Here is a 15016-nt window from a genome sequence, read left to right on the forward strand (position 1 = left end):
CACAGCATTGTGCTTATGAAATACCTCCTTCCAATTTCCTGTTCAGGATGATGCATGATCTCATCCTTATTAAAAGCTTTGCTACTCAAATGCAAAAATTAGAAACTGCTCACATTAAAAGCACATGTTGCATGAAAGTGTGTGAGACAGAGGAGGAGGTGAGGAACACCACGGTAACAGCAGCATCGTGTCTACTGAACAGGTTTGCTTCCCTATAATTCACAACTTATTTAAATCTTATTTATCTACGTTTCTATTATGTATTACAACACAGTTAATGTTTGTAATATCTCATGGGATTTTAATTTGCTCCAAAAAGTCTTACATATAAATCTTTAGTATTGGGGGAATTGCAATACACTGAGCATAGCCTAAATCTTTATAATTGTTTACCAGAACTACATTAGAGTTGTCATATTATAATTATTATTAAAAAAAAAAGCAATCACACATCTGCCATCAGAAAATGATTCTTTTCTATCGTCATGGTATAATGCTTAAAAAAAGTGTTATAACATATTTTCCAAAATGAAACTTCGAGCTCCCATGAGCCAAATCTCATTAAACAGAGTAATTCTGGAGGATCTTTAGGCTCTCTGTGAGCCGGACGCTGCCCATGCATGGAATTGAAAGGGGGGAAAAAGGAGTCGTCCATCATGATGTTATTTGCATTAAACACATGAAAAACCAACCAAGAGCGACAGAGGCCATAATGAGAAACGAAGAGCTATAAAACATTCCTGTTCTTGACACACAGACACACAGACACACAAACACACACACACACACACACACACACACATACATAAATGTAACCCTTTATTCATTTCATGTTAAACTGGAATAACCCCGAATCAGGTCAGCTGCAGTTGTGTGCATTTTGTACAAGGTGAGTATTTCTGGGCTGTGTCCTGAATGCCACTTTTACTCCCTATTCCCTACTCTGGAGAATCATGCACACTGTACAGTATGTTATGCTTATATGTTTCCTATGTTTTGCATGACCTGCCGTCAAATGTGTACGTATGTGGAGGAGAACTGTTAAAAGTTTTAAAGTTTCTTAAAAGATTAACACACACTTTTATATTACCTCCTTGACTCAAAAATCAAGATTCAAAGGTGCTTCATTGGCAGGACAAATATTTACAGATGTATTGCCAATGCATAGAAGTAAGTTACAAGAAAATAACAGGAGTAAATAAATGAAAAAATAGACAGCATATAAAATAAAAAAATGAGAAAATAAAAACAATATTATAATAGTATTACTCTTAACTTTTTTAAGAGTGATGCTCATCCTTTTTCCTTTCCAGATAACACAAACTTACACAAGCACCTACGAGAATCTGCATTAGACAAGACTCCTGAGAAGTCAAGCTCACGTGGCCTGGGTATTTTTAGAAATCACACAAAGACGAGTTAATCAATACATTCACAGTGAGGGTGGCGACTAGTTGAGCAGTGAAAAAAAATCCGCTTAAGAAGTTAGCGGAATGTAGCTCATTAGAAAACATTCCTAAATGAAGTCAGGTAACTACACAAGATCCCACTCAGGGAGATTAGAGTCAGATCAGTGGAGCGTGCCAGGACAAATCCGATCAAACCTCCGTTCTGGACACCTCCGGGGCTGGACTTGGCGTTAAAACCTCCCAGACGCTGCTGTCGACGATGTTTTCTCCATCCATCAGTAAGCCTATAAGGACTCTATCATCATTAAGCTAGGAGTAGTTTCCATGCTGTGCTCCGAGTTAATCAGTGAGCTCGTCCACACGCATGCATCTGTAGAACGTTAAACAGTGGAACGTTGTATACAGATTTAGTGTGATATGTTCTTTGTAGGACAAATAAAACCACCTAAAAACAGTGATGTCCTAAACCACTAGGCGATTATGAGCATTATGGGGAGACCTTTTGGCCACATCGATGTCCGGCAAACACGCGGCCCCACATGGGAACCTGTCTAGTCTTAATGATCCATGTAAATAAACTAAAGCATGACAAATGAAGGTGATTTAATTAACAGAGCTTCAAGACTGAGGCGTTTCTGCCAGGGTTTTCTCGCAGGATGTTTGTCAGCGTCTGGTTAATATATGAAATAACGCTGCCTTCTTTCCCATTAGTGCACTGAAGTGCACGTCTTTAACAGACTCATTCTTCATTGATATTGGGTCAAAGCCGTGAACAGACCACAGAGGGCGTGTACTCTGTCGATATTAGGGTAGTGCTGTCCTTCTCGCATCCTGTGTGACACACACCTGGTATATTTACACTTCCCCGTCTCACACAGGTTCTGTAGAGATTGTGTTCAGATCGTACTCAAGTTCTACACACAGAGCTCTGGTTCTGTTTAATATGACTGACTGACTGACTGTTAAAGTATCAGTCTGATTTTGATGCACGGCACATTGTTCATTAAACTCAAATTGTTAAGTATTTCTGCATAAGGTTGTGAGATCTGTACCAGGCTGTAGACTGCAATACTGCCTAATCTAACTGTGGTGTAGTTTAGTTTTTGGAAATAATGGACCCATTGCAGCAAAAAAGGTAAACACTGCACCCTGTGTTTATTTGTGCAGGATGATGGAGGACATAATTTGTCCTGAATGCCTAGTTCTGCTGTAAAGTTTATGGGTCCCTGATGTGCCTCACACACTTGGGTGAAACAAAGGCTGTTTATTTGAAAAAAAAAAAAAAAGCTTGACAGCTGGGACTTTCTGTCAAATTCAGATCTGATATAAATACTGTAGAGTCTGTGTCTGAGTGCCACTGGCACCGCGAACGAACCAGGTACCGATCGAGAGATTTCTCAGATCTGATTACATTCTGATTGCTCTGTATACTCTGTGACATTCTAACAGTATTTACGTATAAGTAAGATTATCTCTGAGCCGAAATAGCAAACTAACATTGCAGCAATGGACCAGTATCAGATCCAACCTGAGCGTAATGTCCATTAAATAAAAAAACAGAAGTGTCGTATCTCTCAATAAAGCAAACGGTGCTTTTGTTGTATGAGTGCAGTTTTAGGACACCTGGCATTGTAAGATACGAGACACCCTTGAGTCAACTTTCAGGACTTTACCATACTTGTGAAGTGTGCCCACATGGGAATCATTGTGTGTGTGTGTGTGTGTGTGTGTGTATGTGACCTAGTGAGAGCTGTAAGAAAGGCAAGCCTGTGCTGTTAAATTCCCATCAGTGTGTAAACAGGGTGAGATGTGAGACAAGGGGACACTAAAGCTACTGGACTGGAATTAACCAAGCAGTTAGTGACTGAGTGCACAAATAAGTACTTTTTTTTTTTTTTTTACCTCTTCTTCTACCTCTCAAGAAACCTTAACACTGCGGGGGTTTTTGAGCCCTATGGCAGTTGAAGTGAGCATCACTGACCATTAGTTATACCCCAGTAAACTGGTGACAGGATCAGGGGCACCCAGGTCTCACCCATACCCACAGGGACCAAAGGTCAGCCCGTCCGGTCCGATCCGATCCCACAGAAAGACAAATGCAGCACAAATCACCACAGCACACCTAGACCTCTGAAGTGGAGTCACACCCCGAGGGGCTAGAGCAGATTTGGAGTGGTGCCTACACAATACTGGGCCTAATGTTTTAAGATGGCATGGATGATCAGTGTAAACACACAATGATGGGACCGCTAAAGAAAGAATAGAAAATTTATATTAATTCGTAAACGCTTGAGTGTTTCACAAAGTTTCACAGTCAGTCAAATTGCACAATCAAACGGTTCACTTTTACAAAATACAGATTAAAATGTATTTCTATCATCAGCACTTTTTTTGGGCTGAATTCATTCTCTCTATGTAATGAACAATGACATCTAAAGGTTTTATGGAAACAAAAGTTGAATTAAAATATCTCTCTCCCTGAGTGGGTGGGGCTTACTCCCTCTTCCTTGTCAATCACAGCTCCGTTAGCCAGTTGTGGCCATCTGTGTCGCAGTATGTTAGCTTAGCTGGCTTTACAAGTGTATTTTCTGTAACATAAATGTGTTTTCTTCAGTATTAAGGCATTCTGGGAAGCAGTTTCATCTTATCTCCAGCTGAAACCAATCCGAAACCAAGTACTGGCTCAGTTTAAAATGCAGAGCAATAATGCTTAGAAGCAAGCGTCAGATGATAAGAGTGTGTGTAGGCAATGATGGAAAAGGCTGCTGCTACACACACCTATCAAACATCAGCTGATACAAAGATGTTTATACACTCCGGGGTCTACCTTGCATTTTCTACGCTTATATTAATCATCACTACGGTGAGGAGAAGACGGATTATGGATTTTAAAATCGCATTTTATGTAATCAGACATCTCGCTGTAGAATCTAGAGCGGAGGACGAGGCATTCACAACACCTTTATCTATCGTACTGGAATATGCAGCAACATCCAAGCACAACCCACGACCCCTTTATCCGACGCCGTTATCAGCAGAGTCAAAACAAACATGGCCGACCGAGCAGAAATTTTATCGCAGGCCAAATGTCGTTTATAATCTCGGAGTGGAACTTCATCCATCTGCACATCAGATGACATTTTCCCGATTCCTATTACGATAAGACAGACTTATCATCAGTCAGGACAGTTGGCTGAGAGGAGTGCGTGCACACACACACACACACACACACACACACACACACACACACACACACACAGCTCTGTCTGGGAGCACAAACTTCCCCTTAAGCCTGATTATTCCTCTCATTGTGAGCCATTGTGAGAAATAAAAATGCTTTTAGGAGTAAGAGATGCTAATTTTATATAAGAAGCAAGTAAGCCGCATGAAGTAATGTGTTATGCTAATAAAATATACCACTAAGAATTAAAAGTAGGAAGTATTAAGGACTAAATGCTGAGAAATATGTTATGATGCTCTACAGTGATCTGATTTAATCCGAGCTATACAGTAACAGCAGCAGAGAAAAAGAAAAAGAGGTGGCATGGTACGTTTTTTTTTTACACTATAGACAACAAATTATACAATATAAATCAATTATCAAAGTATGTTACACAGTTATTCGGTGGCAGGATACGAATGGCTTATTCATCAGGCTAAAAAAAACTGTAAACTTAATATACACTTATACCACCTGGTCCATACGTATTTGGACAGTGATTCCATGCTTCCACAGGAGATACACATCAAATGTGAAGTGAAATGTGATGGAGTTGTTTAAAATAGGCGAGCAGTGAGTGACCATGACCAGTCTTTAACCTCTGTGAACTTAGCCCAGGCCTCTTGACTTTTAGATTTTTTTTCCCCCAGTTTATCCATTTTTGTTTGCAGACGCATTTTTCTACTGTTTCACATTAGAACACCGTTCTCTGTTTCAAACACCGTTCAGTTTATTTGGGTTTCTTTCAGTTATGATTGAATAAGTTTGTTTTAAGGAGTATGGAGTAAATCTCCACGTTCCCATCTTTCCTCTGAACAGTCTCTGCTCTCGCTGTAAATTACTGTGTAAATTACACTGAAATTAATGTGCTTTGGGAAACGCGTCAAACTGATTTAGATTCTGATTTAAATTTTAATACATTTTTGACTTGAAATCCAATAAAATCTGATTTGGATTTGTCAAATATATATATTTATTTATCATTATTATTATTATGGAATTAAGCAAATAAAAAACATGACAAATTTTTTTATTTTTAAAAAAATTGATAAAAATTTTTTTAATTAGCGCAGCATCAGTATCTCCTGTGTGAACATGTAGTTTTTAATAAATTATCATTTATAAACTTGTTCAGTGTGTTTGTCTTGATCGTTTTGTTTCTGTAAAGCTGTGTAATAATGGATCATTTTGTTCATTATCATATCGTTACTGTTTCACAAACCTGACTGGACAGGAATCGGTTTCTCCAGAAAGAAAACTGTCTGCTTCCAATGAGTCTTAGTGCAGTGAGGAGATGTGGAGAACATCACCTGGAAAAAGAGATAACGCTTCATTAAACCACTTCTGATTAAGATACTGATAAAATCTGTTTTAGATTCGATTTAATAGGATTTAGATTATGATAGAAACTAATAAAGATTCTAATCAAATTAATTCAGATTCTGCTCAAATTGATGAGAATTCTGATTAAAAAAAGCATTCAGATTCTAATAATATGTATATATGTATGTAATTAATTTCTCATAAAAAAGATTTTGATCCAATAAATTCAGAGTCCAGGAAAAAAAAATCATTCACATTCTGATCAAACTGATCCAGATTTGGATAAAAAAAAATTGATCCAGATCCTCATCCAAATTGGTTCAGATTCTCATTAAAACTGATTCAGCTGATAATTTTTTTTTTTGAATTTTAATAATTCAGATTCTAAATGTAAACATCTGGTTGAGATTATATGAGATTATATAAAGTACGAGATAAAAAAAAAAACACTGATTCAGATTATTATAAAAATGGATTCAAATTCAAATCAACCTGATTTATATTCTCATAAAATTTGTTCCGATTTTGTTTAAAATGATAATTATTAAAAATATATTTTAAAAAGGAGTTTGATTAAATTAACTATTATTCTGATAAATTATCATTTTTATTCTGTTACAAAATTATTTACATTCTGATTTTAAAAATCTGTTTCTGATTCTATTAAAACTAATTAAGATTCTGATAAACACTGATTCAGATTATGATCAAGTTTATTTAGATTCTGATTTAAAAAAAACAGATTCAGATTCTCATTAGAACTGATTCAGATTCAAGTGAATCTAACTGAACTGAGAATTTTTCATGATTCTGGTTATAATAAAACTGTTTAGATTATCATAAATAGATTTAAATTCAAATCAAACTGATGAAAAACTGATTTAGAATTATGATTGATCAAATATGAGCAAACTGATTTATATTCTGATTAAAAAACTGATTCTGGTTGGGATTGTGACCCAAGCAATGGGTTTATATTAATGGTCTTGGTCTAAATTGTTATCAGCTCATTCACATGGACAAAAATAAACACTTTGCTGTTATTTACCAATTATATTTTTTATATTTTTAAATAACACTTCGCTGTAATCATGCTGTGTAATAATTAATTGTTATAAAAATTGGTAACTGTTGGCAAATCGCTGGGGATATAAGCAGAGTAACAAAATGCAAATCACACAAATCAATCCACTTCATTTAACATGTATTGTTTTTGTATAACAACATAAACCAAAGTTATTCCTTAGAAATGAAACTCAAAATTAATTTTCAATACGATTAAAATATCTCTTTATCCAAGTATTCGATAGTAACCAGTATGAGCGTGAGCAGCACAGGGTGATTAGAAAATAGTGTGAATGTGGGGAAAAAAAATGTGGGGTCGACAGGCAAATTCTGAGAGTGTAACTGTAGCAGGTTTCCTGTTAAAGCAAACTCACCTTGTTTGTACAGTCCTGTTCGAAAAAAACATCAAAATAGCCCACTAAAGCCTGGAGGGAGAAGAGAGAGAGAGAGAGAGAGAGAGAGAGAGAGAGAGAGAGAGAGAAATATTACTCTACATGTAAGACCAAAACTGACTAAACAAATACACTATTTATTATGTTTAAAAATATTCAAATGTGATATTTACATTCATGAAATACTGCTTTTATGTCACTATCATTAAATAAGTTTTATTCATTAGATTTATTTCTTTAATTTTACATTGTACTGAAAACATGAGACATTTTACAGTGAAGTGTTTAAGAGATTGCTTTTTTAAATAAAATGTCCTGATTTTATTGGTCAAAAATATTCAATTAAGCCCATTCATCTCATCCCTGATTCCTTTCTTCTGCTCTGTCTCTCATTGATTGTGTTCTTTGTGTGTGAGAGTGTATGCATGTCTGTGTGTGTGTGTGTGTGTGTGTGTGTGGTGTTGTCAGCTGTGTCAGGATTAAAAGCTATTAGTTCTGCTTCACTGCCACTTGTGCATGTGTATGTGTGTGTGTGTGTGTGTGTGTGTGTGTGTGTGTGTGTGTGTGTGTGTGTGAGTGTGTGTGAGAGAGAGAGAGAGAGAGAGAGAGAGAGAGAGAGAGAGAGAGAGATTGATAGAGTCACTTTTCTCTCACAGTAAAGAAGCAATGTGTGCCTTCATACCGCTGCTACAGACTGTAAATATACATCAATACATATACGTTTGGGTTTGAATGTGTGTGTGAAAGTAACTAATAAAGCTAATAGCTGATCTGACAATACACACCTGTACACCAACACATGACGAAGAAACAATTTTGTACATTTGTATGTACAGCACAATTTTTTCTGTTTTATCTGTTTTTGCTTTCATGTGCATTTTTTATGTGCATGTGCATGTGTGTGTGTGTGTGTGTGTCTGTGTGTAGTGCAGAGTCGCATTCCCATGATGTGACTGTGACCGCTTTAGCTTAGGCGTCCCAGTAGTCTTTGCTGGAGGCTGTACATTTCATCACACACACACACACACACACACACACACACACACACGTTCTTTTAGTCCTTGTAATTGTAACATATGAGAAAATGAATTCCCAGTTGGAACAGCAGTAACAAAATGATTCGGTTCAGCTAAACTCTCCCAGGAGGCACATACAATCACACACACACACTTCTGTAATTATGACGCTGCGAGGACATAAGAGTTTGAGAACTTCCTCAAATTAAACCCAAACCCACAAACACACTCACAGATATGTTTAGTACTGATAGGATGAAGCAGTGTTAAGTAACACACAGCTGTACACACATTTACACACATTTACTCAGACTGAAACTTTACAGTTACATTAAAGCATGAGTCATTGTTTTTTTAGAGAAATCAAGATACAGCATTTTTGATTTCCTAAAGGACTTTTCAGTGCAAAGATGATTACTTCATATTTACACAATGAATACTTAAACCATCCTTTCATAAAATAATTTTTAAAGGTTTAAATTATTTAAAGTTAGAGACAATGATTCAGATCAAAATTTACAAAATTAAATCGCATGTCTTTATGAAATTGATGTAAACAGCCTTTTATGGCATCTTTTATACTTGAGAGTGAATCAATGAATTATATGAGCATGTTCATTTTCATAAACATAGACAATACTGTTATTATTGGTACTGTTGTTATTATAAATGTAGTGTACATGCACACGTGTGTATGATGGTGTTGTACACTTGTGTGACATGATGAGGGTTCGACCCTGCATGGTGATTTTCACCTACAGTTTCCTAATTCTAAAGAGGACAGCATTAAACTGCATCCAGCAGGACAGCAGCACTGTGAGATTCAGGAAATGATCTAAAGCAGATTTGTTCAGACGCTCTCTTCACCTTCCATCAGAGCTCAGGAGAACTTTCACTCCCTCATCATCATGAATCTCAGCAGAGTTTTCAAATGCAGATTAGTGTTTTATTACTGTAGATGAGTGATTGTTATCATGACTAACAGGGAGCAGCTGCTGAACCTCCACACTCGTGCACCTCCGCATTCGTGCACCTCCGCACTCGTGCACCTCCACATTCGTACACCTCCACATTCGTACACCTCCGCATTCGTGCACCTCCGCACTCGTGCACCTCCACATTTGTAAAACTTCGCACTCGTGAACCTCCACAGCCTTGAGTAAATGTTAAACCCTGCTGGTGAGAGGAACTTAAACTAGTAAATGTCTCTAAATGAACACCCATTTCAGGTGTAATTTACTCGTTACCCGTTTAACCGTACAGTTTACACACAGTCGGTGTTTAAAATTATTTTCCACGACCCAGACTTTTTTATTATTTATTATTATAATTATAATTATTTTAACCGGCAGTGTCACGTGTGCCTTCAGCTTAACAAAGGAGCCCAGTGAAACCCGAGTGCAGAAGAGGAGAAAGCTCGAGACAGGAAAAAAAAAAAGAAAAAGGACATGAGTGGGGTTTTATTTTTTTCTTTATTCTCATCAGACGTGTCCGGTCTTCACAGGCGGCGAGGATAAGCAATGAGCGCGCGCTGTCGTGCCCAGCCCACGAGCAACACGACAAGCGCGGGGAAAATTAATAATTATCATCATGGCTAACGCCGAGCGGGGAGCAATTCATCATCGCGCTCTTTTCCGGCGCTATCGTGGCGGAGCAGCGCGTGCTGCAGCCAGATACAATTATGCGGCGGGAGCTGCGGAGGAGGGCGGGCTAACGGGGCTAATGCGCTTTTGATGGGCTTTATTCGCGCGTGAGAGCGGTCACGCTCGGCCACACCGCTCTCGATCTCGCTCTCTCAGAATGTGCGCGCGCGCGCAAATCCCCCCCCCCCCAGACACACACACCTCTCTCTCACACACACACACAAACACACACTCCCTGCCCCCCAAACACACACACACCTCTGTCCGTGAGGTTCCGCCGCATTGGTAGCGAACAAACAAGGTTTAATTCGAGAGGAAGAGTTCTTACACGCGCTGGCACGAGCGCAAACATTCACGCGCCTAATAATAAAGACAATGCGGACACAATGAGTGACTTTACAGCTCTCCCCCTCTCTCTCTCCCTCTCTTTACAGCTCTCCCCCTCTCTCTCTCCCTCTCTTTACAGCTCTCCCCCTCTCTCTCTCCCTCTCTTTACAGCTCTCCCCCTCTCTCTCTCCCTCTCTTTACAGCTCTCCCCCTCTCTCTCTCCCTCTCTTTACAGCTCTCCCCCTCTCTTTATAGCTCTCTCTCTCTCCCTCTCTTTACAGCTCTCCCTCACACACTTTACAGCTCTTTCCTATCTCTTTACAGGGCTCCTTCTTCTCTCTCTCATTCTCTCCCTGGGGTTCCTTATAGCATTTATATCACTTGTTCTTTGTCTTTTTCGTCTCTCTCTCTCTTTCTCTTGTTCCCTTTGTCATTTTTTTCTTCCTCTTGTCTTTTCTTTATATTTCATCTACTTCTTTATACACTTGCTTTCTTTTGTACTTTTTCTTTATTATTCTGTTTTTCTCCTTAACTTTTTATTCTCCCGTTTCTGATCTTGTTCTGTCGTTCTTATCTTCCTTTCTTTGCATTTGTTCTATTCTATCATCCTTTTTCCTATATTTGTTCTCTCTCTTTCTTCTCTCTCACTGGTGTTCTTTATAGCATTATATCAGACTTTCTTTGTCTTGTTGGTCTCCCTCTCTCTCTCCCTCTCGTGGTCCTTTTGTCTTTTTTTTACTTTTTCACTTGTCTTATATTTTTTCCCTTTTTTAACTTTCAAATTTTTTGTCTTGTTCCTGATTCTGTTGGTCATATTTTTTTCTCTTTACATTTATTCTTTTGTATCCCTTTTTCTAAAATTTTCTATATTTGTGCTTCTTCCTCTCTCGTGTTAATGCAAACCCAGTTCTTTTGGGAGGTATCTCATAACATGAGCAGTGTGTGTGTGTGTGTGTGTGGAGGGCACCGTTTCCCGCTGACCGACACTCCGAAGCCCGGCGCGTGTTATTTGTCTCCAGTCTGCGCGCGCGCTGCCGTGCTGTTCATTTAATGCAAGGTTAGGCAGGCTGATGTGATGAATGGAGTGTCGGTGGAGGAATAACAGCACGCGCTCCATCATCAGGGAGGTTTTTTTTTAACGCCACGAGGTCGTTTTCGATCCCGTTTATTGCTGCTTGACACTGTACCAAAATTATGCTGAATATCTGTTTGACATGTTGGAGAAAAGTGGCTCCGTCACGCAGCCAGCAGGAGACCAGGGTGAACTGGGCCAGAAGCTTTTGGACAGTAACATTTTTTATTTTTGGCTAAATGCATGGATCTCAGCTTTAAAAAGTGGTTTAACAAGAATACTGCACTAACTGTTTAAGAATTACAACCATTTTTACAAAGTCCTGCCATATTCACCGGTTCAAAAGTAATTGGACAAACTAACAATACTCAGCATTAGAATTATTATTATACTCTTTTAGAAGCGAAACTTTGCAGTGAGTGATGTCTGAAATCTGGACGTGACCATGCCGAGTTTCCTCCCTGAGATACTTTGCCTTTGCTTAACTGTAGACCCTACAGTCCCTATGTTTGTGTGTGTGCGTGTGTGTGGGTCTTCAGTAAGTGAAAAGCTGGAGTGACTGACTCTGCCCTTTAAGATCATTACAGTTCTTTGACTTTGGTTGCTTTTTTGATGTGTTTTGGGCTTGGTCACAAATGGGCAATGACCCCAAGTGTGCTGCCAAAGTGTTGAAGCAGACCCTGACCTTAATACCATAAAAGATTTGTGGGCAGAACTGAATAAGTGATGATGTCTACAAACCTGACTCCAGTTACACCAGTTTTGTCAAAAGGAATAGGCGAAAATCCCAGGAGCTTATTGTAAGAAGCTTTTGAAAGGCGAAATGTCCAACTATAGTTAAACAATTTAAAGGCAATTTTAAGTGTGTAAACTTCTGAGCCACTGGGAATGTGAAGAAAGAAATTTAGGCTAAAATTATTCTTTATCTCTACCATTATTTTGACATAAAAAAGCATTTATTGAACAATTGTTATACATAAACATATAAAAAATTAAATGTATTATTATTACTTATATACAGTGGTGTAAAAAACTATTTGCCCCCTTCCTGATTTCTTATTCTTTTGCATGTTTGTCACACTTAAATGTTTCTGCTCATCAAAACTGTTAACTATTAGTCAAAGATAACATAATTGAACACAAAATCCAGTTTTTAAAAGAAGGTTTACGTTATTAAGGGAGAAAAAAACTCCAAATCTATATGGCCCTGTGTGAAAAAGTGATTGCCCCCCTGTTAAGAAAAATAACTTAACTGTGGTTTATTACACCTGAGTTCAATTTCTGTAGTCACCCCCAGGCCTGATTACTGCCACACCTGTTTCAATCAAGAAATCACTTAAATAGGAGCTACCTGACACAGAGAAGTAGACCAAAAGCACCTCAAAAGCTAGACATCATGCCAAGATCCAAAGAAATTCAGGAACAAATGAGAACAAAAGTAATTGAGATATATTAGTCTGGTAAAGGTTATAAAGCCATTTCTAAAGCTTTGAGACTCCAGCGAACCACAGTGAGAGCCATTATCCACAAATGGCAAAAACATGGAACAGTGGTGAACCTTCCGAGGAGTGGCCGGCCGACCAAAATTACCCCAAGAGCGCAGAGACAACTCATCTGAGAGGCCACAAAAGACCCCAGGACAACATCCAAAGAACTGCAGGCCTCACTTGCCTCAATTAAGGTCAGTGTTCACGACTCCACCATAAGAAAGAGACTGGGCAAAAACGGCCTGCATGACAGATTTCCAAAGCGCAAACCACTTTTAAGCAAAAAGAACATTAAGGCTCGTCTCAATTTTGCTGAAAAACATCTCAATGATTGCCAAGACTTTTGGGAAAATACCTTGTGGACCGACGAGACAAAAGTTAAACTTTTTGGAAGGTGCGTGTCCCGTTACATCTGGCGTAAAAGTAACACAGCATTTCAGAAAAAGAACATCATACCAACAGTAAAATATGGTGGTGATAGTGTGATTGTCTGGGGTTGTTTTGCTGCTTTAGGACCTGGAAGGCTTGCTGTGATAGATGGAACCATGAATTCTACTGTCTACCAAAAAATCCTGAAGGAGAATGTCCGGCCATCTGTTCGTCAACTCAAGCTGAAGCGATCTTGGGTGCTGCAGCAGGACAATGACCCAAAACACACCAGCAAGTCCACCTCTGAATGGCTGAAGAAAAACAAAATGAAGACTTTGAAGTGGCCTAGTCAAAGTCCTGACCTGAATCCTATTGAGATGTTGTGGCATGACCTTAAAAAGGCGGTTCATGCTAGAAAACCCTCAAATAAAGCTGAATTACAACAATTCTGCAAAGATGAGTGGGCCAAAATTCCTCCAGAGCGCTGTAAAAGACTCGTTGCAAGTTATCGCAACAGCTTGATTGCAGTTATTGCTGCTAAGAGTGGCCCAACCAGTTATTAGGTTCAGGGGGCAATTACTTTTTCACACAGGGCCATGTAGGTTTGGATTTTTTTTTATCCCTAAACAATAAAAACCATCATTTAAAAACTGCATTTTGTGTTATCTTTGACTAATAGTTAAATGTGTTTGATGATCAGAAACATTTTGTGTGACAAACATGCAAAAGAATAAGAAATCAGGAAGGGGGCAAATAGTTTTTCACACCACTGTAGATTAAAATAAAAGAAAAATGAAAAACTCCCCACCCACCCCGAACATACACTAAAACCTTTACACACACGCACACACGCAGCCCCTGCATTCTTCAGCTCAAACGAACCTGTGTGAATTTGATTGGTCATACATACACTCCGATGCATGACCCAGTTTAAATAATCATTAGGACAGTACCTGTAAATTTTCAAAATAAACAATAAACGGTAGCCATTTGTAAATAATTTAGTAGAACCTCTCAGTGTGTATTTTATCTTCTCAAGCCTAAAAAAAAGTGATAAATCTTTAATCCACTGAGAGATAGAGGGACACTTAACGGACTCCCAATGTAAAAGTATTAAACATCTGGCCAACAAAGATAAGAAGGTGATAACATCTTTATGTGCAGAACTTAATGGAATTAAATCATCTGTAATGCCAAATATAGCAGTTAATGGACATGGCTTCAACTGTACTTCAAGTATAGTGGACACGAGACTGAATAAAAAAACCTGTCCAAAAGTTGTGCAGGTTTGGGCACAAAAAGAACACATGACTTAAATTACAGGGAGGGGCGTGGCACCTGTCATATCTATCCTCAACATCAGGAAATATTTCAGCCAGCCTTGATTTGGAATAATGGACTCTGTGCAAAACCTTAAACTGAATAAGACTGAGACGGACACAGGAGGAGTTGGAGTGTATTCTGTCTATGGCCTTCCAACAACATTCTTCACTCAACTGCAAGCCCAGTTCATTTTCCTAAACAGATCTGGTTTTAGTGATTTTACAATCACCAGAGTGAAAAATCAGAGTTTCAATTTATTTGGGTATGTAAACATCTTGTTTATATCTTTAGCTACATACAGTATAACAACAGTTGTGTGTTTAAAACCCAATATATCATGACACTAATATAATTTATTATTCATTCTCTT

The 15016-nt window shown here is 38.4% G+C and overlaps 1 protein-coding gene across 2 annotated transcripts in view; it reads right to left on the bottom strand.

Annotated features, from left to right (window-relative positions):
• prmt3 (protein arginine methyltransferase 3) overlaps nucleotides 1-15016 on the bottom strand; it is a 67304-nt gene that overhangs the window by 3496 nt on the left and 48792 nt on the right. For both annotated transcript variants that reach the window (XM_053513891.1, XM_053513890.1), the window contains exons 14-15: nucleotides 7392-7442; nucleotides 5852-5939 (exon numbers count right to left, since the gene is read on the bottom strand). In XM_053513891.1, coding sequence (XP_053369866.1) covers nucleotides 5852-5939; nucleotides 7392-7442 — 139 coding nt within the window. The remainder of the gene's footprint in view (nucleotides 1-5851; nucleotides 5940-7391; nucleotides 7443-15016) is intronic.

This window comes from Clarias gariepinus, chromosome 15 (assembly GCF_024256425.1).
Source record: "Clarias gariepinus isolate MV-2021 ecotype Netherlands chromosome 15, CGAR_prim_01v2, whole genome shotgun sequence".
Classification (NCBI taxonomy): Eukaryota; Metazoa; Chordata; class Actinopteri; order Siluriformes; family Clariidae; genus Clarias; species Clarias gariepinus.